The following is a 27,299-nucleotide window of genomic DNA, read 5'->3' on the forward strand; positions in this document are numbered from 1 at the left end:
ACTTCTGAGGAAGGTGAACTTTGTTTCTATCGAGCCCGTGATTTATAGCCTAACTCACAACTGTATGAGAGCCCGTTCCTCATCGGTTCAGTGTCACTTTGCTCCATCATGTGCGCGAGACACACACACCTTTTCCATCCTGAAGCTCAACCAAAAAGGAATATTCAAAAAGATTTGCCTGCACTTTAGCCTCTGCCCAGGCTTTCAACAACATTATCTTTTGTCATGATTCTTCCAGTCGTAGCATGCGATTTGGCGCAATAGCCCAATGGTGCTTTAACAGAATTTATTTGTTTACGTTTTGCCAATAGGGTGTGATACCATCGTTTATGAGTACATAATCAACATAGCACAGAAGTTGACATGGTCAATCCCGACTAGCCACTCTGCAGCAGACTGAATGGCCGTCTTTGTCAGTGGGGCAAAATCGTCCATTCAGAGGACTGATTGTGTTACATGGCCTGCTATCGCTGAGCTCTGCAGACACTGGGTTGTGTCCCAAATTGCACCCCTAAGTCCGTATGTAGTACACTATTTTTGACCAGAGCCACATTGGCTCGGGTCAAAATAAATGCTCTTAATGGAGTAAGGTGCCATTTTGGACAAACCCTCTGAGAGAAGGGAAGGGGAATATATTGAGGCTTTAATCTAAATTGGTATGGTCTCACATGGAGACGTTCCCACCCCCCTTCTCTCTGTTTTGGGGTCTCCTGTTGTTTTCCTGACTCAAGTGGTTGGTATGGGAATGCTTAAGCAAATGTCTCTGTCTCTGCCCATGAACTTACTTGACTCCTGTTGAATGTCTGTCTGTCTGGTTGGCAGAAAACAACCCTGAACTTGAAGACCTCTCTGTCTGTGTGTGTGTGTGTGGGTCAAATCAAATATTATTTGTCATATGCGCCGAATATAACAGGTGTAGACCTTACCATGAAATCCTTACTTGCAGGCCCTTAACCAACAATGCATTTCAATAAATAGTTAAAATATTCACTAAATAAACTGAAGTAAAAAATAAAAAGTAACACAATGTAACAATACAGGGGTACGATACAGAGTCAATGTCGAGGGCTACAGGTTAGGTGTGTGTGCACACCTGTGTTTTGTGTGTGTACGGGTGCGTAAATGTGTGTGTGTGTGGAGGTCCTCCTGCTCTAGGGTAAACGCTTGTGCCAGTGGTGTGCGGCTGCTTTCTTTGGGCCCGGGGCAGGTCACAGACAGTGAATCCCAAACAACCCCCTCGCCCTGACCAACTTGCTATCAACTTCAAGACATGCAAATTCATGTTCCACTTTTAAATAATAAAACAAACGTAAACTCAAATAATGCTGTGCCCTATGGGATTCCACTTTGCTCTGAAGCCAGAGTGGCTATTGGAGGGTCTAATTAGCCCCGACACCCTCCATTTTCACTCCCTCAGCTTCGGGCGATAATCCGTATTGCTATAGCAATTCATAGAACGACAAGTTTCTAACAGTGTGCACCACTGTAATTAAAAAAAAAAAAATCCTTTAAACTACTACTAGTTTGATAGTTGTAGCCATCAATTGGCCCATTAACAATCATTTATCTAGTAGAGGCTACTTATCATAATGAACGATATCAGCAAAAGGCCTGCGATAAGTGTTCGGTGTTGACCATTTTCGGTTTATTGTTCCAGCTCAAGGGGCGAGGGGAAGGGGCTGATTTGGGTTTCATCCAGTCCCCTGGCTCCTATTTTCTCTTCCCGATACCAGTCACCTGACAGAGCCACCGTACGTCACCACAACATCTCTCTCTCTGCCACACATTACCATACACACACTCTCACACGCACAAACACTCCTAGGGGAGAGAGTGCAGCTCACCACCCGACCCCAGCCAGATACAGAGGAAGCGTGTGTCAGTGAAGAGCAGAGCTGCAGCATCGTTCGTCCGTCTGGCAGTGTAATTGTAGAGCTGTCTCCTAGCATGTCATATTGGTTGTGTCCCAACTGTCACCCCATTCCCCTATATAGTGCTCCACTTTTCACCAGAGCCCAATGGCGCCTGGTCAAAATTAGTGCACTGTATACGGAATAGGGTGCCAGTTGGGACACAAACATTGTCTTTTCCACTGCTGCCTGTCGGACAGGAACATTACAGCACGCTGGACAAAGGAAGTCCTTGATTTACTCGATACGCCTCAGAACGTTTATGCAACTTCCCCATAGAGACAGGAATATTGCAGTGGAATTGCAAAACATCTTGATTGGTGGGAACCAGTTAGGAATTTACGGGATTTTCACATTAAGCAAGTCAAACTGTTGGGTTTCGTGACACGCAAAGATCTGCCTTTCACTCAAGGGCATCCAAGATGACACTAAGTTGAGTCTGTCTAGGTTGACTTTGGGTTCAGGCTTCATGTCCTCTGACTGCTCGGAATGCGCTCTGATTCTGAATCATGGATTCCTGTTTAAGAATCGGAGTTCGCTCACTTTGTCCTCATTGCCCCGCTACCATAGATGGCTGGGATGTTTACCTGCAAAACCGATGTGCGTGCTCCCGAGAGGCCGGAAACAGACAGGGTTGATTTACAATTATAGGATTATGTCAACTATATTTTGCCTCAATGTTTATTGAAAACACATACATTCACACAATAAGGTACTTGTTGTCTCTCAAAGACATTGTTACTGTTGTTGGTTAGCTAGCTAGTGGATTTGAGCCATATTAGCATAGATGTGACATGAGTCAACACACCTCAAAACAAGGCATGGTATCAAGAACAAGATACAAGTCGCTGAGACAAGCCGCCTATGATTCCCCACACGGCATCTTCTTGTCATTGTTGCTCTCTGACCCTTCAGAATCATAGCACAGCCTTTTGCCTATGCAATGTGCGCACATCATTGTCGTTACGTTGTCAGGCAACCCGTCTGAGTGTGTTATTACTATGATTCCCTCATTGCCCTGGCGGACCAGATTAGGACGCTGGCCCTCTGTGGCTGCAGTGGGAGGCTTGAAGAGTTAATGGCTGCGTAGTTTGGGACCCGTTCCCTGTGCCAGCCTTCCAGGCTGTGTAGCTAGCAGCGGAGGACACACCGTCAGCCCGTCTAGCCGCCCGGTCTTGCCTGCTGGAGGTGTGTTCTGAATCCAACAACCAGCCTCTTGTGAGTAAAGTACTTGTTAGGAGAGCTCTGCTCAGGCTGTGCTATCCAAAGCCACTTTTGGGGGGGCTGCCGTTGCCATGGTGATACAAGGAGGGGTTTAGGGATGTGTTGATGGAATTGAAGTAAATATTTTTGAAAGATGTAGGCCTGCCCTGGTAAACCTACAGGGATATGTGTGTAGTTCTGTGTGTGCAACCCGTAGCGTGCTGATGTCTGCCGCGTGTTTTGATGGAGTGGAGGGAATTGAGATGCGCTGATTGTTTATCTAAATTGCACCATGTGAGCATGCACTGCATCAAAAGTTCAACACTAACTTTTCTGGTAAACAGCACGACATAGTTGATTTATCCCAACCTTTTTGCGTTCACATGCACCCTCGATCAACTCTTTGATCTCATTGACAAATGTTGAGTCTAATGTTTGGTTACAGCATAGGCTATGTGTTGCAGATGGGAAGTGTCCTAACCCAGTCAAGTTTAAATATGCCAACGCTACGAAATGGCTTGGTGATGTCATTTTTCAATGCTGTTATTTATTAAAAAGCTGACGTGTTTCTTTGTCAAAGCTGTGTTGTCCTAACCCAGTGTTCCTCTGTCTCTTTAGCCTTTCTTCAGACTTCTGAACCTGCGGAAACTGGGTCTGAGTGACAATGAGATCCAGAGGCTCCCTCCTGAGGTGGCCAACTTCATGCAGCTGGTGGAGCTCGACATCTCCAGAAACGGTACGTGCGCTTGAACACACACACACACACACAGGGGTCTGGCGGTCTGCGGCCCCTCTGCTGGGGTCAAAACCAGGTTCAAAACCAGCATACAGCAGACGTGCGTGCAAATTACCACCATAAACAGACACCAATTTTAACCACCCGGTAATAAATGTCAAATTCTGAATAACATCCCTTACAGAGAACCAACAAAGTAAGACCTAGAGCAAAAACCTGCATTCATGGGCAGGCGAGCTTAACAAAATACAAGCAAGCAGGCAAAAGTCTAAATAGACCAATAGAAACTAGGGCTGTCCCCGGCAAAATAAAATCTTAGTCGATCGAGAGTCATCTGTTCTTTCCAATCGATTGGTTGAAATGTAAAACGTGTTTTTTCCATATATAAACACCTGTGTTCTAATAAAAACATTGCAGGTAGAAAATATCCTGATATACATAAATATCTTATGAAACACATTTGCTACGCATGGGGGTTTGTTCATGTTCTTCAATCGCTCTGGCTGTCTGCAACAAACGTGAAACATTTTATCAACTATAATCTGGGTAGGCTACGGCCCGGCAGCTCGCGCTAGCTGCACCATTGAGCTCCGGACAGACACAGCTGTACATTCGGGAAGTATTCAGACCCCTTCATCCTTTCCACATTTTTTTTTTTTTTTTTTACAGTAAAGCCTTATTCTAAAATGGATTCAAATGTTTTATTTCTTCAATCAGCAATATAGACACAGTACACCATAATGACAAAGCGAAAACTGTTTTTTTAGAAATGTTTGTATATGTATAAAAAAAACTACTGAAATACTACATTTACATAAGTATTCAGACCCTTTACTCAGTACTTTGTTGAAGCACCTTTGGCAGCGATTACAGCCTCGAATCTCCTTCGGTATGATGCTACAAGCTTGGCACACCTGGATTTGGGGAGTTTCTCCCATTCTTCTCTGCAGATCCTCTAAAGCTCTGTCAGGTTGGATGGGTCGCGTTGCTGCACAGTTATTTTCAGGTCTATCCAGAGATGTTTGATCGGGTTCTGGCTGGGCCACTCAAGGACAATCCACTCCTGCGTTGTCTTGCCTGTGTGCTTAGGGTCGTTGTCCGGTTGTAAGGTGAACCTTCCGAGTCTCATAGCAAAGGGTCTCAATACTTACAGTACCAGTCAAAAGTTTGGACACACCTACTCATTCAAGGGTTTTTATTTTTTACTATTTTATACATTGTAGAATAAAAGTGAAGACATCAAAACTATGAAATAACACACATAGAATCGTGTAGTAACCAAAATTATTTTAATCATCAAAATATATTTTATATTTGAGATTCTTCAAAGTAGCCAACCTTTGCCTTGATGACAGCTTTGCACACTCTTGGCATTCTCTCAACCAGCTTCACCGGGAATGCTTTTTAACAGTCTGGAAGGAGTTCCCACATATGCTGAGCACTTCTTAGGTGCATTTCTTTCACTCTGCGGTCCAACTCATCCCAAACCTTGCCAATTGGGTTGAGGTCGGGTGATTGTGGGGGACTGATGCAGCACTCCATCACTCTCCTTCTTGGTCAAATAGCCCTTACACACTGGAGGTGTGTTGGGTCATTGTCCTGTTGAAAAACAAATGATAGTGGGGACTAAGCGCAAACCATATGTGACCGTTGCTGCAGAATGTTGTGGTAGCCGTGCTGGTTAAGTGTACCTTGAATTCTAAATAAATCAGTGTCACCAGCAAAGCACCATCACACCACCTCCTCCATGCTTAACGGTGGGAACCACACATGTGGAGATAATCCGTTCACCTACTCTGCGTCTCACAAAGACACGGCGGTTGGAACCAAAAATCTCAAATTTGGACTCATCAGACCAAAGGACACATTTCTACCAGTCTAATGTCCATTGCTTGTGTTTCTTGGCCCAAGCAAGTCTCTTCTTATTGGTGTCCTTTAGTAGTGGTTTCTTTGCAGCAAATCGACCATGAATGCCTGATTCACGCAGTCTCCTCTGAACAGTTGAGATGTCTGTTACTTGAACTCTGTGAAGCATTTATTTGGGCTGCAATTTCTGAGGCTGTTAACTCTAATGAGCTTATCCTCTGCAGCAGAGGTAACTCTGGGTCTTCATTTCCTGTGGCGGTCCTCATGAAAGCCAGTAACATAATAGCGTTTGATGGTTTTTGCGACTGCACCTGAAGAAATGTTCAAAGTTCTTGAAATGTTCCAGATTGACTGACCTTCATGTCTTAAAGTAATGATGAGCTGTTGATTCTCTTTTCTTATTTGAGCTGTTCTTGCCATAATATAGACTTGTTTTTTTTTTACCAAATAGGGCTATCTTCTGTATACCCACCCCTATCTTGTCACAACACAACTGATTGCCTCAAACGCGTTAAGAAGCAAATAAATTAAACAAATAAACCTTTAACTAGGCACAGCTGTTAATTAAAATGCATTCCAGGTGACCTCATGAATCTGGTTGAGAGAATGCCAAGAGTGTGCAAAGCTGTCATTAAGGTAAACATGCTGACCACACTGCTCACGTCTCACGTCCGTGCAAAATAAATGTACACGTTATTCAATCATTGCACTCACACTGCGCTAAAATAGAGGTTAGGTTATAGGTTATATTTGTGATGCTCAACACGCTGCTCAACACGCTGCAAGTCCGGCCTCTCCCATCTCCTCATTGGTGTTTAGGAGCATATACACACGTGGGTGATTGAAAGATGAACTGACGTCCACATTCCAGTCGGTTGTAGTAATGCACCGTAAAGTTGGCTGCCAACCTCCATATAACGTCCAAAGACGTAAAAAAGAAGCCAGAGTAAGGAGGAGAGATGACGAGGAATTCGGTTTACCGATTTATCTGAGGATTAATTTTCGGAGTAGAGGACCTTGTGAATTTCAGGTAAAATGACAACCCAATATTTATGTCCCTGGAAAAATAGCTAGCAACAGCAAGCTGCCTTAAATGTTGAATGCTTTTCGACCTGTACCCAAATTTAATATACCGTAATTTCCGGACTATAAACTGCTACTTTTTTCCCACGCTTTGAACCTCGCGGTTTATACAATGACGCAGCTAATTTATGGATTTTTCCCGCATTCACAAGATTCATGCCGCCAAAAAACTACGCACTGTCACATAGTGTGACGTAAATCGAGCGCGCTCAAACTTCCCATCATTCTGATTACGGTAGTAATTTTGTCACCCTCATCATGGCAAAGACACGGAGAAATGCATATGATGCAGCTTTCAAGTTGAAGGCGATCGATCTGGCTGTTGGGAAAGGAAATAGAGCTGCTGACAGCGTGGAGCATTGTCAAAAAATCCACAATCATCAACGGGTTTCGAAAGGCTGGACTGCTGCGTGTTGAAGAGGGCAGCGATCCAACATCGGATAAAGCAATTCTGAGGCTATTCAACTCCGACACCGAAGGAGATGACTTAAGTGGTTTCAGTGCACAGGAGGAGGAAGATGGTGACCAATGACTTTCTTGGTAGGCTACTGTTTACTGCTATTTTTTTTAAACATTTTTGTAACAAGCCGTGTTTCGTTAAAGCCTATTTATTTTTGTTACAAGCCGTGTTTAGTTTAAAAGCCTATTTATTTTTGTTACAAGCAGTGTTTCGTTTAAAGGCTGTGTAAAGTTCATTTGTTTCAATGTACCGGTAGGCACCTGCGGCTTATAGACGTGCAGCTTATTTATGTACAAAATACATATTTTTTTTATTTATTCAGTGGGTGCGGTTTATATTCAGGTGCGCTTAATAGTCCAGAAATTACGCTAATTGTTTCTGACTTTGTTTTGATATTTCAACATGTGTGTCCTAATCGTGTCTGGTATGGGGGTACAAAATCAACAGCGCGATGGCGCAGGTGCACGTCCGGTTTGGTCAGCATGAAAGTGTGGCTACTTTGAAGAATCTCATATAAAATATATTGTGATTTGTTTAACACTTTTTTTGGGGGTTACTACATGATTCCATATGTGTTATTTAATATTTTTTTGTCTTCACTATTATTCTACAATGTAGAAAATAGTAAAAATAAAGAAAAACCCTTGAATGAGTAGGTGTGTCGATATGTAAGGAAGTCTCGAGCTGAGTGTAGTGGTACCTGAGTGTGGTCTCCAGCTTATCATGAGATACTTCTTCCTAGAGTTTTCATATGTATTTTTCGTAGCTGTTTACATACCACCACAGTCAGAGGCTGGCACTAAGACAACATTGAATGAGCTGTATTCCGCCATAAGCAAACAAGAGAACGTTCACCCAGAGGCGGCGCTCCTAGTAGCCAGGGACTTTAATGCAGGGAAACCTAAATCCATTTGACCAACTTTCTATCAGCATGTTAATGTGCAACCAGAGGAAAAAGAACTCTGGACCACCTTTACTCCACACACAGAGACCCGTACAAAGCTCTCCCTTGCCCTCCATTTGGCAAATCTGACCATAATTCTATCCTCCTGATCCCTGCTTACAAGCAGAAATTAAAGCAGGAAGCACCAGTGACTAGATCAATAAAAAAAGTGGTCAGATGAAGCAGATGCTAAACTACAGGACTGTTTTGCTAGCACAGACTGGAATATGTTCCGGCATTCCTCCGATGGCATTGAGGAGTACACCATATCAGTCATTGGCTTCATCAATAAGTGCATCGATGACTTGTCCCCACTGTGACCGTACGTACATACTAGAGGTCGACCGCTTAATCGGAATGGCCGATTTAATTAGGGCGATTTCATGTTTTCATAACAATCGGAAATCGGTATTTTTGGGTGCCGATTTGCCGTTTTAAAATAATAATAAAAAATTACATTTATTGTTTTTTATTTAATTTATTTAACTAGGCAAGTCAGTCAGTCAAGAACAGTCAGTCTTATTTTCAGTGACGGCCTAGGAATGGTGGGTTAACTGCCTCGTTCAGGGGCAGGATGACAATTTCACCTTGTCAGCTCGAGGGATCCAATCTTGCAACCTTACAGTTAACTAGTCCAATGCAATAACGACCTGCCTCTCTCTCGTTGCACTCCACAAGGAGACTGCCTGTTACGCGAATGCAGTAAGCCAAGGTAAGTTGCTAGCTAGCATTAAACTTATCTTTATAAAAACAATCCATCATAATCACTAGTTAACTACACATGGTTGATGATATTACTAGATATTATCTAGCGTGTCCTGCGTTGCATATAATCTGACTAAGCATACAAGTATCTGACTGAGTGGTGGTAGGCAGAAGCAGGTGCGTAAACATTCATTCAAACAGCACTTTCGTGCGTTTTGCCAGCAGCTCTTCGTTGTGCGTCAAGCATTGCGCTGTTTATGACTTCAAGCCTATCAACTCCCAAGATGAGGCTGGTGTAACCGAAGTGAAATGGCTAGCTAGTTAGCGCGCGCTAATAGCTTTCTGAGCCTTGGGGTGGTTGTTTCCCTTGCTCTGCATGGGTAACGCTGCTTCGATGGTGGCTGTTGTCGTTGTGTTGCTGGTTCGAGCGAGGAGAGCGACGGAAGCTATACTGTTACACTGGCAATACTGAAGTGCCTATAAGAACGTCTATTAGTCAAAGGTTAATGAAATACAAATGGTATATAGGGAAATAGTCCTATAATTCCTATAATAACTACAACCTAAAACTTCTTACCTGGGAATATTGAAGACTCATGTTAAAAGGAACCACCAGCTTTCATATGTCCTCATGTTCTGTTGTGGACGTCAGTTTATCTTTCAATCACCCTTACATAGCACATATTGCACTTTTACTTTCTTCTCCAAGACTTTGTCTTTGCATTATTTAAACCAAATTGAACATGTTTCATCATTTACTTGAGGTTAAATTGATTTTATTGAGGTATTATATTAAGTTAAAATAAGTGTTCATTCAGTAATGTTGTAATTGTCATTATTTCAAATAAAAAATGTAAAAAATTGGCTTTTTTGGTCCTCCAATAATCTGTATCGGCGTTGAAATTCATAATTGGTCGACCTCTAGTACATACCCCAACCAGAAGCCATGGATTACAGGCAACATCTGCACTGAGCTCAAGGCTAGAGCTGCCGCTTTCAAGGAGCGGGACTATAACCCGGAAGCTTATATGAAATCCTGCTCTGCCCTCCGATGCACCATCAAACAGGCAAAGTGTCAAAACAGGACTAAGATCGAATCGTGGCAGGGCTTGCAAACCATTACAGACTACAAAGGGAAGCACAGCCGAGAGCTGACCAGTGAACCGAGCCTACCAGATGAGCTAAACTACTTCTATTCTTGCTTTGAGGAAAATAACACTGAAACATGCATGAGATCACCAGCTGTTCCGGAAGACTGTGTGATCACGCTCTCCGCAACAGGTCAACGTTCACAAGGCCGAGGGGCCAGACGGACTGCAAGGGCCTGTACTGTGAGCATGGACAAAAGGAATGCCTATGTGAGAATGCTATTCATTGACTACAGCTCAGTGTTCAACACCATAGTGCCCCCGAAGCTCATCAATAAGCTAAGAACTGACGGGCCGCCCCCAGGTGGTAAGGTTAGGGAACAACACATCCACCGCGTTGATCCTCAACACAGGGGCCCCTCAGGGGTGCGTGCTCAGTTCCCTCCCTCCCTGTTCACTCATGACTGCAATGCCAGGCACGACTCCAACACCATCATTAAGTTTGACGATGACACAACAGCGGTAGGCCTGATCACCGACAACGAAGAGACAGCCTTTAGGGAGGTCAGAGACCTGGCCGGGTGGTGCCAGGACATCAACCTCTCCCTCAACGTGATCAAGACAAAGGAGATAATCATGGACTACAGGAAAAAGAGGACCGAGCATGCCCCTATTCTCATTGACGGGGCTGCCTTGGAGCAGGTTGAGAGCTTCAAGTTCCTTGGTGTCCACATCACCAACAAACTAACATGGTCCAAGCACACCAAGACGGTGTAGAGGGCACGACAAAACCTATTCCCCCTCAGGAGACTGAAAAGATTTGGCATGGGTCCTCAGATACACAAAAGGTTCTACAGCTGCACCATCGAGAGCATGACCTGACTGGTTGCATCACTGCCAGGTGTGGCAACTGCTCGGTCTCCGACCGCAAGGCACTACAGAGGGTAGTGCGTATTGCCCCTGGCATCACTGAGGCCAAGCTTCCTGTCATCCAGGACCTCTATACCAGGCGGTGTCAGAGGAAGGCCCTAAAAATTGTCAAAGACTCAAGCCACCCTAGTCATAGATTGTTCTCTCTGCTACCGCACGGCAAGTGGTACCGGAGCGCCAAGTCTAGATCCAAGAGGCTATTAAACAGCTTCCACCCCAAGCCATAAGACTCCTGAACATCTAATCAAATAGCTACCCAGACTACTGCATTTCCCCCCTCCCCCTTTTACACCGCTGCTACTCTCTGTTGTTATCATCTATGCATAGTCATTTTAATAACCCTACCTACATGTACGTATTACTTCAACTAACCGGTGCCCCCACACATTGACTCTATATACAGCGGGGGTACCGGTACAGTCTCGATATTGTTATTTTACTGCTGCTCTTGAATTACTTGTTACTTTTATCTCTTATTTTCATCCGTATTCTTTTCAACTGCATTGTTGGTTAGGTGCTCATAAGTAAGGTCTACACCTAGGTCTACACCTGCAAGGTCTACAAGGTCTACACCTGCATTCGGCGCATGTGACGATTAACATTTGATTTGTAGCGTAACACAATGTGGAAAAGTGAAGCTGTCTGAATACTTTCCGAATGCACTGTAACCCCCCTCATTACAAATCAATGGCAGAAGTCAATTCCGCCCTTGATTGTTTACGTCAAACCGATCTCAAATGGTTTCTCATTTTGCAACTTCGCACGAGCACACACAATGGAAATAGTATTTTCTCTCTCGTGTCCTTGGTGTACATATCATATAGCAGGTGACAGGAAAAGCAGTATACAGTATTGTTATATCTGACTGTGCTCCCCCTCTCTAATCTCTGTCTCTGTCCACAGACATTCCTGAGATCCCCGAGAGCATTAAGTTCTGCAAGGCATTGGAGATTGCAGACTTCAGTGGAAACCCCCTCTCCAAGTTAGTGGATCAGTCCAGTGCCACCTCTCTCTCTCTGCTGTTGCCATTGTGTTTTTGCCTTTGAGATATATGGGGGAGGTCACTGTCATACTTGTGCTTTGTGTCATGTTGTGATTATTTCCTTTCCATAATGGCCTGAAGATAAACAGTTCAAGACAATGAAACAAATGTGCAACGAACTGTGCAGGTAGTTGTTGCCCAGATGTGTCAAAGGCTCAGAGCAGGCCCTTTCTCAGTATTAGATTATGTACAGTACATGAGCAAGACACCTGGAGGAGAACAAGGCTTTGTGAGGCTACAGTATGCTGTTCTCTGACCTTGAAACTACATTAAAGGCCCAGTACAGTCAAAAGCGTGATTTCCTGTGTCCATATTTCCACACTGCGATTGGAATAATACTGTGATATAGTGAAAGTGATGATAATGCCCTTTTAGTCTAAGAACTGTTTGAAAAGACTGCCTGACAGTTCAGCCTGTTTTGGCCTGCATGGTTACGCCACGGTTAATTAGTTAATAGACCAATAAGAAAGCGTTCCAAGCCTCTCTGCTAATATAAGCTAGTTTTCAGTTGTCCCCTCCCCACTCAGACATCTCCCAGACAGTCCTAGCAAAATGATTGCTTGAGAAATGATAATATATTGAGGAAAAAACGGCTGTATTGCACATTTTAACATGGCGTTTAAGTATACAGTAGAAGTGTAATGCTTTTGGCGAGGCAAACCATCTCCCTGCTTTTACTTCTATAGAATAAGAAAGGAACTGTTGGCAGGAGTGGTGATGGTGAGTGCTTTGACAGATGGATCTGGCCACTTACGCTGCGTCCCTAATGGCACCCTTTTCCTATATAGTGCACCACTAAAAAAGTGCATATATGACAGGAATAGGGTGCTATTTGGGATGCTGCCATAGGCAGATGAAGCAGCTGTTCCAAGTGCTTCAAGGGCTGGTGTTAAAGGGCCATTTTTTTTCTCTGTGTTTCTCTCCATCTGTTTTCCCCTCTCCCTTTCTGTCCTCGTCACCAGGTTGCCTGATGGTTTCACTCAGCTCAGAGGGCTCGCCCACCTGGCACTTAACGATGTTTCATTGCAGACACTGCCCAACGACATAGGAAAGTAAGTGCACACACACACACGCACCAACAAAATATGCAGACCAACCACCTTGCATGCATGGGTGTTTGTAACCAACTCCTACACAGGTTTCCTTCTTACTCTAAACATTCAGCCTCCTCGTTCTGTAAAATGACAGACCTTGGTAAAGGCGTAATTACATGACACAATGGGTTCTCAGATAGCCTGACTGCGTGACCGGTTGGACGAGACCAAACGCCATGCAAAGTTAACCAGGGCCTTCAGACTTAACTCCTCCTCCTCTTCTCTCGTCCTCTCTTCCCTCTCTCCTGCAGCCTGGCCAACCTGGTGACGCTGGAGCTCAGGGAGAACCTGCTCAAGTCCCTGCCCACGTAAGTGCCCTCTTCAGTCTGGCATAGTCCCAGCCACCCTCCATGCTAGGGAAGGTGGTTATTTCCTAGAAAGGAGACCTTGATGATATGACTGGTGATTTGAAGCACAAAGTCCTCTCTAGTATATCTGTTCACTAGCAACCAACATTATTTGCTCTCTTCACTATGGATACAGTTGTTGTGAGAGGAACAGACTGTAAATGTGTGATTTGCTGAATGACCAGCTTGTCATGTGTGTGACTGTGTGGGAATGTGTCAATGATTGGGCGTGATGGTTTAGTCTGACAATCAGTTAGTCTGTCTGGTCCAGACTGTAACAGTCCAGAAGTCGCCTTCAAATACATCACAGTGTGCTTTTGGAAAGTATTCAGACCCCTTTTGGGGCGGCAGTGGTTAGTGTTGGACTAGTAACCGAAAGGTTGCTGGATCGAATCCCCGAGCTGACAAGGTAAAAATCTGTCGTACTAACCCAGAACAAGGCTGTTCCCCAGTAGGCTGTCATTGTAAATAAGAATTTGTTCTTAACTGACTTGCCTAGTTAAATAAAGGTTAAATGTAAAATAAAAATTACTCAGTACTTTGTTGAAACACCTTTGGCAGTGATTACAGCCTCAAGCTTGGCACATCTGTATTTGTGGCGTTTCCCCCATTTTTCTCTGCAGATCCTCTCAAGCTCTGTCAGGATGGATGGGGAGCTTTGCTGCACAGCTATTTTCAGGTCTCTCCAGATATGTTCAATCGGGTTCAAGTCCGGGCTCTGGCTGGGCCACTCAAGGACATTTAGAGACTTGTCTCGAAGCCACTCCTGAGTTGTCTTGGATGTGTGCTTAGGATCGTTGTCCTGGTGGAAGGTGAACCTTCACCCCAGTCTGAAAACCTTCTCCAGAGCACGTGGGACTTCATCAAGGATCTCTCTGTACTTTGCTTTGTTCATCTTTCCCTCAATCCTCTGTCTCCCAGTCCCTACCGCTGAAAAACATCCCCGCAGCATGATGCTGCCTCCACTATGATTCACCGTAGGGATGGTGCCAGGTTTCCTCCAGATGTGACACTAGGCATTCAGGCCAAAGAGTTCAATCTTGGTTTCATCAGAACAGAGGATCTTGTTTCTCATGGTCTGAGCGTCCACAAAGGCCCTTTTCCCCCGATTGCTCAGTTTGGCCGGGTGACCAGCTCTAGGAAGAGTCTACGTGGTTCCAAACTTCTTCCATTTGAGAATGATGGAGGCCATTGTGTTCTTGGGGACCTTCAAAGCTGCAGAAATGTTATGGAACCCTTCCCAGATCTGTGTAATTCCTTCGACCTCATGGCTTGGTTTTTGCTGTGACATGCACTTTCAACTGTGGGACCTTATATAGACAGGCGTGTGCCTTTCCAAATCATGTCCAATCAATTGAATTTACCACAGATGGACTCCAAGTTGTAAAAACATCTCAAGGATGATCAATGGAAACAGGATGCACCTGAGCTCAATTTTGAGTCTCATAGCAAAGTGTCTGAATACTTATGTAAATCAGGTTTTTCTGTTAATTAAAAAAAAACTCATTTGCAAAAATTTCTAAACCTGTTTTCGCTTCGGCATTATGCAGTATTGTGTGTTGGTTGATTATGAAAAAATGTAATACATTTTAGAATAAGGCTGTAACGTAACAGTGTGGAAAAAGGGGTGTGAGTACTTTCCGAAGGCACTGTATATTCACAACGCTGAGTGAGTTTCAATGAGACCGTGTCGTCTGAGTGTGCAGTAGTCCCCATTACATCAGTGTTTTCTATGATTTATTTGTGTTTCTCTCGCTTATCCAGGTCACTCTCTTTCCTGGTGAAACTGGAGCATCTGGACCTGGGCAGCAATGAACTGGATTTGTTGGTAAGAACAAGCTCTAAATAGCACTCTGTTCCCTATATTGTGCACTACTTTTGACCAGCGCCCAAGGGCCCTAGTACAAAGTGGTTAACTACATAGGGAATAGGGTGCCATTTTCTACGGAGACACTATGTAAAGGATGTGTGATATACAGCATGACAACAACTCACATTCTCAACATACATGGGGGGGGCCATAGAAATATACGCACCCTTGACCCTGGTTTATGTTGTGCCACAAAAACATGTCTTGCATACAAGCTGGTTAGATTTACAGCTCACAGGACATGCCACACAGGATCGTACTCCCTGGATGTCCAGCAGGGTTGGGGGTACAGATTTTTATAAACCCAGAGACCCAACATTCCGGGAACGCTTGTGAAGTAGACTTTGCACACCAGACCGGGGTGTCACACTGACACTTTTACATTTTTGTCAATAACAACTTTATCGAAAGAGTGCTTTTTAATTTGACGGCCTGTACATGTGGAGTTTAGAGCGAGATGACCGTTGGACCCGATTACGTGTTTCTGCGAATGAGCTGTGATATCGCCTACAACCGTGATCAGGGATTTCTATTGGACAACCTTTTCTACTTATCTTTGTACTAAACCATCTTTGGTTGGTCAATTTGAATTGAAGTCGGTCATTTCAAGAAGTGATTTGATTTTAAAATCCAGAAAAACTTGACATAGCTTCTCCTTTTCTCTTTATTGAGAAGAGAATTGAATATAGATGTACATTATTTATTCATGGGAATTCAAGTTTACTTCCTGAATTGAATGCCTTCAATTTGAGTTGACCCCAACCCTGATGTCCAGCATGTGCGGGCGTGCGCGATCACTCACACACACACACACACACCCTACCCAAACACCCTTCTTACATTTCCCCACCACAAGCACCCAATCTTACCCACATATCTAGCCCACAAACAAACACAATGGCTTGGAACTGGTCTGTTGGACATTAGGGCCCCTGTGTGCTATGAATGCATCCCACGTTGCACCCTATTCCCTATATTGTGCATTACTATGGTCCCTGGCCAAAAGTAGTGTACTATGTAGGGAAAAGGGATGGGGTCCTGGTCAAATGTTGTGCGCTCCATAGGTAATATGTTGCCCTTTGAGTCCTGCTTCTTTTAGCATGGGAACGCCTGCCTGGCTAGTCATCTCAATGTACAGGGTAAATAATGCCTGTTGAGCCGACGGGCGGAGGCTGAGCAAACAACCAGACGTCATGTTGCCACCTGGCTGCCTGCCTGTCATACTGCACATTGCTCATCCCTCCCAGGCATGCTAGTCTTTTAATGTAATGCGTCACTCAAATACAATCTGGGGTCATTTTACAGGAATTGTTTTCTGGGATTGATTCCCAATGGCTTTTTTGGAGCCCAAATTAATTGCGCCTCGTTTTTAAAAATTGAATTTGGTGCAGGACACAGGCTAGGGCAAGCATCTTGTTTTGGATAAAAACATGCTTTTTCCCCCCCTGTGTGGTTTGTGGGCATAGCGAAGAGGCACAGTGTGTGGGTGTGTGTATATGATTGATTGTCTGGTCAGGTGAATCTTGCCCCTTCCCACAGCCATTTGGGGACTCCACCAGCGCGGTGGTATTTGGGGCGTATGATGTGTGTTTATGTAGACGCCCCCTCTCCCCTTCCCAAATGATGCATATTTAAGTACAGTGGAGGATGCATGTTTGTTCCTACTTGCTCTAGAAGCAGAGCAAAGACAACTTTGGGCCCTTTGTTTACCTTTCTTTTCTCTTTTTGCCCTCCCTCTGTCTCTAACAGCCGGACACACTTGGTGCTCTCCCTAACCTACGGGAGCTGTGGTTGGACCGCAACCAGCTCTCCTCTTTGCCACTAGTGAGTACGGTCCTGGCTTGGCATCCATGCCCTTATTCGCTTAGAACCAGAACATTGCTCAGTATGATATAGGCTTGGGCGGTATACCTTATACTGGGATATTTGGAAGTAGCCACGAGATGGTTTTTCGTTACCGTTGAAACAATTTCTTTGGTGTTTTATTTGTATACATTTGAATATATACGTTTTGAAGTAAATACCTGCATTCAACTTGTGCAATACGTTAGGAGATAAAGAAGATTGTGTCATTCATTTTCCCGGAAGTCCCCAGTCATGGGATTTTTGTTTACAAGCACACAAATAAGAGACCAGAGCCTTGTGAGTCACTCACTGTTGTGCAGCACGCGCCAGGGGATCTAGTTACAGTATGGAACTCACAACTCAGTGTTTGCCAGCTAGATACTGTATCCAGATACTGTATCTTATACCTATTAAGTAAACTGTGCTAAATGCTCTGCAGTTGAGCATTTGGTATGCTATTTTAGTAGCTAGTTAGCTTACTAGCTCAGTGGTTAGCTTCTTCCAAAATCAAGCTTTGTTTGGAAACAGCAGAGTCCCCTCCTGGATCAAGAGCCTTGCTGTCTAGTGTTGGTTTTGTGCATGCAGCAAACTGTTATTAGTATTGAGTTACTTGTGTAACTTTATAAGCCGGGACATCTGTCCTGTAAATACTTTAGGTCAGAGACTGAATAAAATGTTTGCAATGTGCTTGTTAGCATTTAGTTCGCATTATCTAAAGGACTGTACTTGTTGGCAGTGGGGTTTGAAAATAGCGCCCCTTGTGTCCAGTTATGAGTATCTCCGTATGGCACAAGGTCGGTATGAAGGTATGGTAATCTGGATACTGCCGAAGCCTAGTATGAAACCTACCACATACATTTCAGTGGGAGTATTCACACTAAAAACGACATTGCTTTGTGTGTGTGTGTGTGTGTGTGTGTGTGTGTGTGTGTGTGTGTGTGTGTCTGTAGGAGCTGGGGAACCTGCAGAGACTCGTGTGTCTAGATGTGTCAGAGAACCGACTGGAGGAGTTGCCCTCAGAGCTCAGCGGCCTGCTGGCCCTCACTGACCTGCTGCTCTCACACAACCTCCTGGAGGTGGTCCCCGACAGCATAGGTGAGGGAGAGAGCGGGGGAAGGAGGTAGATGGGGAGAGAGAGGGAGGAAAGGTTGCCTGATGGCATTCGCTGTTCCGTTGTACGGTGGCTTATTCACCTGAACTGGTTTACACTGATTTACACAGTAGCTTCATTGTCAGAGTTTTTCAAAGTACTTTGTCAATGTGTGTGCTTTTTACCAAGTACTGTTGAATTAGACCCATGGACATTGGGCATTTTCATTGCTTGGATGTAATCGAAGGTAATGCACTGAAAACCATACTGCCCCCTACTGGGGAAATGATGCATATAAACTGACTCAAAGGCTTGTGACGGTAATTGACCTGGGTCGTGTTCATTAGGCTCTCTGAAGCAGCTGTCCATCCTGAAAGTGGACCAGAACCGACTGACCCACCTGAGTGACTCCATAGGAGAGTGTGAGAACCTGACGGAACTCGTACTGACCGAGAACCTCTTACAGGTACATTTTTAGAACCACAGTTCGCTGGCTCAGAACAAATGTACAGAACAATATGTGCCTTGTCCCGAGACTCCCGGCCTTGTCCTTTCAACATCCCCCTTGAGATGCATAGCTTTAAACATCCATTCAATTTTTTGCGTTTTTATTCAATAGACTCTGCCTCGCTCGCTGGGCAAGTTGAAGAAGCTGACCAACTTGAATGTGGACCGCAACCGGCTGGGCGACGTGCCTGATGAGCTGGGTGGTTGCGCCAGCCTCAACGTGCTCTCCCTCAGAGACAATCGCGTGGCCAAATTGCCCGCTGAGCTGGCTGACGCCACTGAGCTTCATGTTCTGGATGTGGCAGGGAACAGGTAACCCTTCTACACCCCATATAGGTCCCGTAAATCACTGGTGTTGGTAGACTTCTCTCCTTTAATAACATATCTAGTGACTCCACTTCTGAAGTAGTCCGAGCTTCTCTTAACCCTTAATCAAGTCTTTTAGTCTAATAATGATATAATACAAATATTAATAATGACATTTTTTTTCCCTCAAAGTGACTTAAAGTAGTGCATGCATATATTTTTATATGGGTGGCCCCAGCAGGAATGGAACCCACAATCCTTATGTTGCAAACGCAATGTTCTTCCAACTGAGCAACACCAGACTATTCTTCAGAATAAAACGTTCCATATGATTTGTCCATGTTGTGTGGTGTCCCCAGGTTACAGAACCTGCCATTTGCCCTGGCCAACCTCAACCTGAAGGCCATGTGGCTGGCAGAGAACCAGTCCCAGCCCATGCTCAAGTTCCAGACGGAGGACGACGAGAGCACCGGGGAGAAGGTGCTCACCTGCTACCTGTTGCCCCAGCAGCCCTCCCCCAGCCTGGGTGAGTTAGCCCTACACCTACCTCCTGGTGGACATCATCTTCCTCCTCCTCTCTCACATCTCTATCACGCACTGTTCTCCATCTCAACTTTTTCCTGGGCTATTCACTATTTACCAACTGAACTGAAGTCCTCCTTCAAAGCATATCCTCTTGCCTTTCCTTCCTCTAACATAGGAGCTACACTGGGGTGTTGCAAAATCAGTCTGTTTTTTGTTGTTGTTTTTTTACCCGTGACGCTGGAAACTTTTGGCCAGCGCGAGCAGGTCGCAAGCTACCTTATCAAGTGTGAGCTGCGTATTGAAATCTTGAAAATAGAACCCGAGTGCAATTTTACACCGAGCAGCACATTCCTCTCCCAGAGTCCTTCTTGCTCTCCCGTCACTCTCAACCCAAATGTTCTTAAAGATGTTCCCATAACACCACAACTCCCATGTACCACAACGATGACCGTTTCAATCCAGGAAAAGGGATTATCCTGTAAGCTGTTTTTGTAACCCAGGTCCCTCTCTCCATCCTGTCTCCATACAGAGAACCTGCTGCAGAACAGTGTGGACGACAGCTGGATAGACAGCAACCTGAACCGGGTATCCGTTATCCAGTTCCAGGAGGAGACCACCAAGCAGGATGAGGACGATGAGGCGGCTGCAGAGCGCAGGGTAAAACTACTAATACACTTATACATGTAAACGCAGCAAAAAATGAAACGTCCTCTCACTGTCAACTGCGTTTATTTTCAGCAAACTTAACATGTGCAAATATTTGTATGAACATAAGATTCAACAACTGAGACATACACTGAACAGGTTCCACAGACATGTGACCATCAGAAGTGGAATAATGTGTCCCTGAACAAAGGGGGAGGGGGGTCAAAAGTAACAGTCAGTATCTGGTGTGGCCACCAGCTGCATTAAGTACTGCAGTGCATCTCCTCCTCATGGACTGCACCAGATTTGCCAGTTCTTGCTGTGAGATGTTACACCACTCTTCCACCAAGGCACCTGCAAGTTCCCAGACATTTCTGGGGGGGAATGGCCCTAGCCCTCACCCTCTGATCCAACAGGCCCCAGACGTGCTCAATGGGATTGAGATCCGGGCCCATCGCTGGCCATGGCAGAACACTGACATTCCTACCTTGCAGGAAATCACGCACAGAGCGAGCAGTATGGCTGGTGGCATTGTCATGCTGGAGGGTCATGTCAGGATGAGCCTGCAGGAAGGGTACCACATGAGGGAGGAGGATGTCTTCCCTGTAACGCACAGCGTTGAGATTGCCTGCAATGGCAACAAGCTCAGTCCGATGATGCTGTGACACACCGCCCCAGACCATGACGGACCCCCCCCTCCAAATCGATTCCGCTCCAGAGTACAGGCCTCGGTGTAACGCTCATTCCTTCGATGATAAACGCGAATCCGACTATCACCCCTGGTGAGACAAAACCGTGACTCGTCAGTAAAGAGCGCTTTTTGCCAGTCCTATCTGGTCCAGCGACGGTGGGTTTGTGCACATAGGTGACGTTGTTGCTGGTGATGTCTGGTAAGGACTTGCCTTACAACAGGCCTACAAGCCCACAGTCCAGCCTCTCTCAGCCTATTGCGGACAGTCTGAGCACCGACGGAGGGATTGTGCGTTCCTGGTGTTACTCGGCCAGTTGTTGCCATCCTGTACTTGTCCCGCAGGTGTGATGTTCGGCTGTACCGATCCTGTGCAGGTGTTACACGTGGTCTGCCACTGCGAGCACAATCTGCTGTCCATCCTGTCTCCCTGTAGCTCTGTCTTAGGCGTCTCACTGTACGGACATTGCAATTTATTTCCCTGGCCACATCTACAGTACTCATGCCTCTTTGCAGCACACCTAAGGCACGTTCACGCAGATGAGCAGGGTCCCTGGGCATGTTTCTTTTGGTGTTTTTCAGTAGAAAGGCCTCTTTAGTGTCCTAAGTTTTCATAACTGTGACCTTAATTGCCTACCGTCTGTAAGCTGTTAGTGTCGACCTTACCACAGGTGCAGGTTCATTAATTATTTATGGTTCATCAAGCATGGTGAACAGTTAAACCCTTTACTATGAAGATATTTGGATTTTTAGGAATTATCTTTGAAAGACAGGTTCCCGAAAAAGGGACGTTTCTTTTTTGCTGAGTATACAATACATAAACAGTGCTTTATGAGGAGCTTCATTCATGTGACTCGTGCACTGCACCAACCAACACGTTTTAAAATGAAGCGCTCTATGGTTGGTTCAGAACTTAGCTTCCTTTCATTGTCCTTTCTTTCCTTTCCATTCTGACAGGGTAAAGTAGTATGGTGGAGAGATATCCAGTCAGGGAAATCAGTAGCAGACTCCATTCCAGTCATAGTTTCGGCATCTCGGTCTTTGAGTTTCCTTGAGTCAGTTTGTTGTTCTTTTCTTGTGTCTAATTTACAGTTTGCAAAATACTTTTTGAGGCGGTCTCCTCCTTGTGTGTCTGTAGATGAACTGTCAGTCTGGGGAATTGACAGATTCTCGTCCGCGTGTGTCTGTTCAGGGTCTCCAGCGCCGGGCGACGCCCCACCCCAGTGAGCTGAAGGTCATGAAGAAGGTGATTGAGGAGAAGAGGAATGAGGCCTACATATCCTGTCCTGATGGAGAGCCAGAGTCTCCTGGTACTGAGGTACAACACACCACTGTACATCCTACATACTTGAGATCCGTGAGTGAAGCTTTTTAACATTTTAAATGCATACATTCTGTAAAAACCATCAGTGCTGTGGGTGTGGTCCATACAGATCATAGGTAAAGGTGTACTGTTGAAACAGAATCTAAGTGTGTACCTGTTGGCCACTTATCCAGCACATTGTTCTAAGGATTCTGACGTGTGATTGGTGGTTGCAGGAGAAACGACTGAGCAATCTGTCCAATCAGAGCCACGACTCTGCGGCGTCCAACAGTACAGCCTCTGCCAACTCTCACGAGGAGAGACGGTGCGTGATTACCACAGCGAGGGAGAGCCTAGTGGGTGGGCGTGTGGAACAGGAGGAGGAGGAGCTAGACGAGATGGAGGTGGAGTATGTGGAGGTGAATTTCATTACTACGACGGTCTCTGTTTCAATCACCTCCTAATACGGGTGCTGTAATTTTAAGACCTGGCGTTTCGTGGCTAGGAAAACTCTGTACCCTAGTTCTACACTTTTTCCTGGTCAGGTAAACTAAATAACCATGACCAGTGAGACGGATCCTTGTCTTCAATACGATCGGTTCCCCCCTGCTCTTTCTTTCTCTCCCGTCACTCACACCATCCTTTCCCTTCTTCCGCCAGCCCACGGTGCACTTTGCAGAGGAGCCCATATACCAGGGTGGGAATGAGTACTGTGAGGACGAGGAGGGTGGGGACGGGGTCCCATGCAGCGACCTAGAGGAACAGAGGCCCCAGTTCCCTACGGAGAAGCAGCGTCTGATCAGGAAGGACACGCCGCACTACAAGAAGCACTTCAAGATTACCAAGCTGCCAAAACCCGAGGCGGTGGCCGCGTTACTGCAGGGCTTCAGCCCCGACGCACACCTGGCCCAACACCCCACCTCGCACCACCCTGACCCCGAGAAGGAGGAAGAGGAAGAGGAGGAGTGTATGGTTACTCCACAGCGCCACAACAGAATAGAAGAGCCAAAGCAGGAGGAGAGGAGTCTGCTTCATGTCAACTCTTCCCTGCAGTCGGTCAAGGTAAACTGGGCTCGGGGGGAGGGGGGTCAGGGGACGGTGGGTAGGAAACACAATTACTGTACAGGCTACATAGTTCATAGTGAGTAGGGCTGTAGTACAAAACTAAAACGTACACCAGACCTGCCAACCTGCACAAATTCTGCATACTATGCACGCAATTCTATGCGCGCGATTGTATTTTCCAAATTGTATGTGTTAATCAATCACATTAGGCGTCATTACGGTGAAGGTATGTAGTCAAGGTAGTTCAGTGCACGTCGCTGTGTTGATGGAAACAAACATGGCAGAGCGAACTCTTCCGCTAAAACCGTCCTTCACAGAAAGCTATGTTGGACTTAAAGGTTAAAAGACCTTTGTTCATGAATCAGTTGTTGATTGGTCCTCTTGATATAGCTGTGTGTCACCAGCAGGCTGTTGAGATAATAGTCAGGTCACCAACGACAACCAGGCATGTTGCTGAATGGCCTAGTAGTCAGACCTAACTGGATGGATGAGGTCAGGGGTGGAGATCTGGAACAAGCTCTTGTAGGCCTAGTTCAGTTTCATATTCCATGTAGCCTACAGTAAGCTAGACTACTACGTTGCATCCAGTGATTGAGTAATTCCCAATTTTCTTCCCAAACAAAATGAAGAAGCCCGTTTTACATTTTCACTAGACTATTCACACAAAGACACCTGTTAATTACAATAATCAATTACCCCTAAATTGTGCAAGTGGTCATTGAGACCATTTCAATTTTATTTAGGATCAAAGACGAGACTTTGTATTGGTTACATTGTTTGATCATTTAAGACTAGGGTTCAGGACATGGCAGTTACAGGTTTTTTGAATAATGCAAAATGCTCCTACTTCCTGAGGGGGAAGTTGACTGACCCCCTCCGGACCTCCACCCTACCCAACCTTAGTCATACATCAGCACCACCTCGTCAGAAAATCCTAGGGAGAGCCTTGATTGTACCTTGATTGTACCTTCTAGTTAGCAGCTAATTACCAAGTCTATTGCGTACCGTTCCTACTGAGGCAGTCTTCTGCCAACATCATTATTAGGCTAAAAAAAGGTGCATTTACCTGTGATTTGAGCAGTTTGGGTGTTGCGAGCGCGTGGTGAGGTCCGCAGGTCCGGGGGTCCTGCCGCCGTGCTGAAGTGGTACTCATAAAAATGATTCAAGGTCGGCAGGTCTGTACACACTCACTATCATGTTATTATGTAGTTGTCGTGTTTAGAGCCCCAAGTTTTTTACTTCTTCTGATAAGTTGACTACACTAACTGGGGCCACCTGGTCACAAAAAACTTGGCGCCCCTAACCATGTATCCCAATTTCAAATTAGCCAGGACTACCATGGGCTCGTTTTCCTTTAGTGTTTTTTGCCCTAATGACGCTGACAGACAGTTGAATAAAGCTTTTGCACACCAGTTCTATTCATCCTGACATGTCAGTGGCCTGTTCGCCTCGATGCACACCCAAGACACGCAAATGCGTAGAAGCCCCCAGTCTTGTCACCCTGCAACCTGCATTCTGTCTGGACTGCTGGCACTGGATTGGATTGAGAAGGAGATTACATTGCATGTCATGTTGCCCTGCGTAGGAAAAACGATTTGTTTACAGGAATGTTTGCCGGGAGTCTTATAGTTTGCACTCGGGTGCTTTTACGTTGCTCTCTGTGTCCCACACAAGCAGGATTCTCTCAGACATTCACAGGATGGCGCTAGTCGGTAACCTGTTGAAAGACATATAATAACTAACGAGTGGACTTTCTCATTAACAACATTTGACAAATGTTTGTAAATGTCATCAAACAGACTGACAGTTTACAAATGGACAACCAGCACAAACCAAATCCAGTGTGAGTTGTTTAAATGCTTAAAACGTGGACACATTTCACCCCTTTAGTCCTATTTGTGTACCAAATGGCACCTTTATTCTGTTTATAGTGCACTCCTTATGACCAGAGACCAATGGGTCTTGGTCAAAAGTCGTACACTACAAAGGAAATAGGGTGCCATTTTGGATGTACTCATGTGTTTACCCACACACTTCCCAGTCATCTCAGAGTGGAGCTCCCTCTTGTTGCTGCTCTGAGCTCTCGCGTCAAGTTTGCCGGCTCTCTTGGACCAGTTGTCAATAATGCCAATGATAAAATCTTTTAATACAAAGTGATTGTCTATCAAATGACAAATCCCCACCCCATCAGCTGTGCACCAGACGCCCTCTGCTGGCCCCCTGCCATAAAGTCCCCTGCATCAAGCCTCTGTCTGCCCACCTCAGTACTATGCTTCTCACCATATCATTTGCTGTCTCCTGTTCTGTTTTTAATTGATTAATGACTTCTCCCTGACCTGCCTTCCTATATTTGTGTAAAAGTGTACACCAGGGCTCCTGAAATGTATGATTTTAAGGCAATTTTTTTCAAATTGATTATTAATCGTAATCACCACTAGAGCTGCTACCTAATATGCAGAGAATGAGTGCGGTGTGTGTGTGTGTGTGATATAGTGTATGTGCGAGTCTATGCCTGTTAATCTGCAGACCATCCGGAATTTGTCTTGGCAGAGGTGGAAATGTTGAGACCCATACAAACTGATTTCATTCATGAAGTATTGTTGGAGTGCGGTATGCACCTACATAACAACCTATTTTCGAACAATTCTGCAGCAGATTTCAATCTTAAAAGATAACAACGCATCAATGGCTTAGAGCAATTTGCATTTTACACATCTAGCCACTATTTTTATAAGGCTGTCTAGATCTGGAATTGATTTGTTATTGCTTAATGGCTGATTTAGAATTTTTATATAATCTGTTTTTTTGGGGGTTGTTGAATGATTGACAAGTGCAACTAAATCTGAGAAAGACTACTGCACATTAGAACATGTATTACACAGGTCAAAGGGTTTACTGTGGTGTCTGTCTATAGGCTGGAGGGAACGTTGCTTTGGGGAGCCACTGCTTTCTTTCCCCCATTTCTCTTTCTGCACACAAGCTGCCGTCCCTGTGTGGCCTGTAGCTCGCCTTATTCTGGGTCTCGAGTTTCCACCCCTGCCTGCATCTGCCTCTGGTGGCTGGGGAGTGAGTGATGTGTGTGACTGGTGTTGCCATTGTTCAAAGGACCTCCACTGGAAATCAAATTGGCCATAATAAATGTCCTTACTTAACACACTATACAATAGTGTATATGACCTTTTGGGGTTTATCCCAGTGGCTGAATGAATGCGTGGTGTGTGTGTGTTATTTTGAAGTGTGCATTTTTCTTCTGTTTTTGAATGGATTTGGTTAGAGTATGCTTGTGTGCATATTAGTTACTTTGGCCTCACTAATCCGCATGCCTCTCGCTGGTTCCTGTCCTAACAGGGGGTGTCATTTGATCAAGTCAATAATCTCCTGATTGAGCCTGCTCGAATTGAGGAGGAAGAGGTCTGTACCTACTCTCTTTCACTCCATCCACTCTCGTTCTCTCTCCTTCTCCCACTCACCCATTCACCCACCCGCTGGCTCTCAGTTGGGGGGAAAAACAAACAATAACTCACATAAATCAATGATTAATCCAAGCCAATCGCCCAGAGAAATGCCCACCACAACTCTCCATCGGATCGCCAGTGTAGTAGAACTTGAAGGGGAGGATGCAGGAGTAACACTTTATATGGTCAAAGGGTTATAGGATTTAAGTCATATCCAGTACATTGGGAATGTTTTCAGACCTATTCACTTTTTCCAAATTTTGGTGTTATTCTCAAAGATATTTAACAAAAATAAGTCATCAATCTACACACAATACCCCGTAATGACAAAGTGAAAACAGGTTTTTATAAATGTATGTATGTACAGTGGGGCAAAAAAGTATTTAGTCAGCCACCAATTGTGCAAGTTCTCCCACTTAAAAAGATGAGAGGCCTGTAATTTTCATCATAGGTACACTTCAACTATGACAGACAAAATGAGAAGAAAAAAAATCCAGAAAATCACATTGTAGGATTTTTAATGAATTTATTTGCAAATGATGGTGGAAAATAAGTATTAGGACTATTTCCCTACCATTTGTATTTCATTAACC

At 45.0% G+C, this 27,299-nt stretch overlaps 1 protein-coding gene across 4 annotated transcripts in view; it reads left to right on the forward strand.

Annotated features, from left to right (window-relative positions):
• LOC112215694 (protein scribble homolog) overlaps positions 1–27,299 on the forward strand; it is a 138,708-nt gene that overhangs the window by 62,257 nt on the left and 49,152 nt on the right. For all 4 annotated transcript variants that reach the window (XM_042299175.1, XM_042299176.1, XM_042299177.1 and 1 more), the window contains exons 2-16: positions 3,732–3,849; positions 11,828–11,906; positions 12,929–13,018; positions 13,312–13,368; positions 15,172–15,235; positions 17,027–17,101; positions 18,073–18,217; positions 18,560–18,678; positions 18,832–19,031; positions 19,385–19,551; positions 20,080–20,207; positions 22,076–22,201; positions 22,423–22,605; positions 22,847–23,248; positions 26,600–26,662. In XM_042299175.1, coding sequence (XP_042155109.1) covers positions 3,732–3,849; positions 11,828–11,906; positions 12,929–13,018; positions 13,312–13,368; positions 15,172–15,235; positions 17,027–17,101; positions 18,073–18,217; positions 18,560–18,678; positions 18,832–19,031; positions 19,385–19,551; positions 20,080–20,207; positions 22,076–22,201; positions 22,423–22,605; positions 22,847–23,248; positions 26,600–26,662 — 2,016 coding nt within the window. The remainder of the gene's footprint in view (positions 1–3,731; positions 3,850–11,827; positions 11,907–12,928; positions 13,019–13,311; positions 13,369–15,171; positions 15,236–17,026; positions 17,102–18,072; positions 18,218–18,559; positions 18,679–18,831; positions 19,032–19,384; positions 19,552–20,079; positions 20,208–22,075; positions 22,202–22,422; positions 22,606–22,846; positions 23,249–26,599; positions 26,663–27,299) is intronic.

This window comes from Oncorhynchus tshawytscha, linkage group LG16 (genome assembly GCF_018296145.1).
Source record: "Oncorhynchus tshawytscha isolate Ot180627B linkage group LG16, Otsh_v2.0, whole genome shotgun sequence".
Classification (NCBI taxonomy): domain Eukaryota; kingdom Metazoa; phylum Chordata; class Actinopteri; order Salmoniformes; family Salmonidae; genus Oncorhynchus; species Oncorhynchus tshawytscha.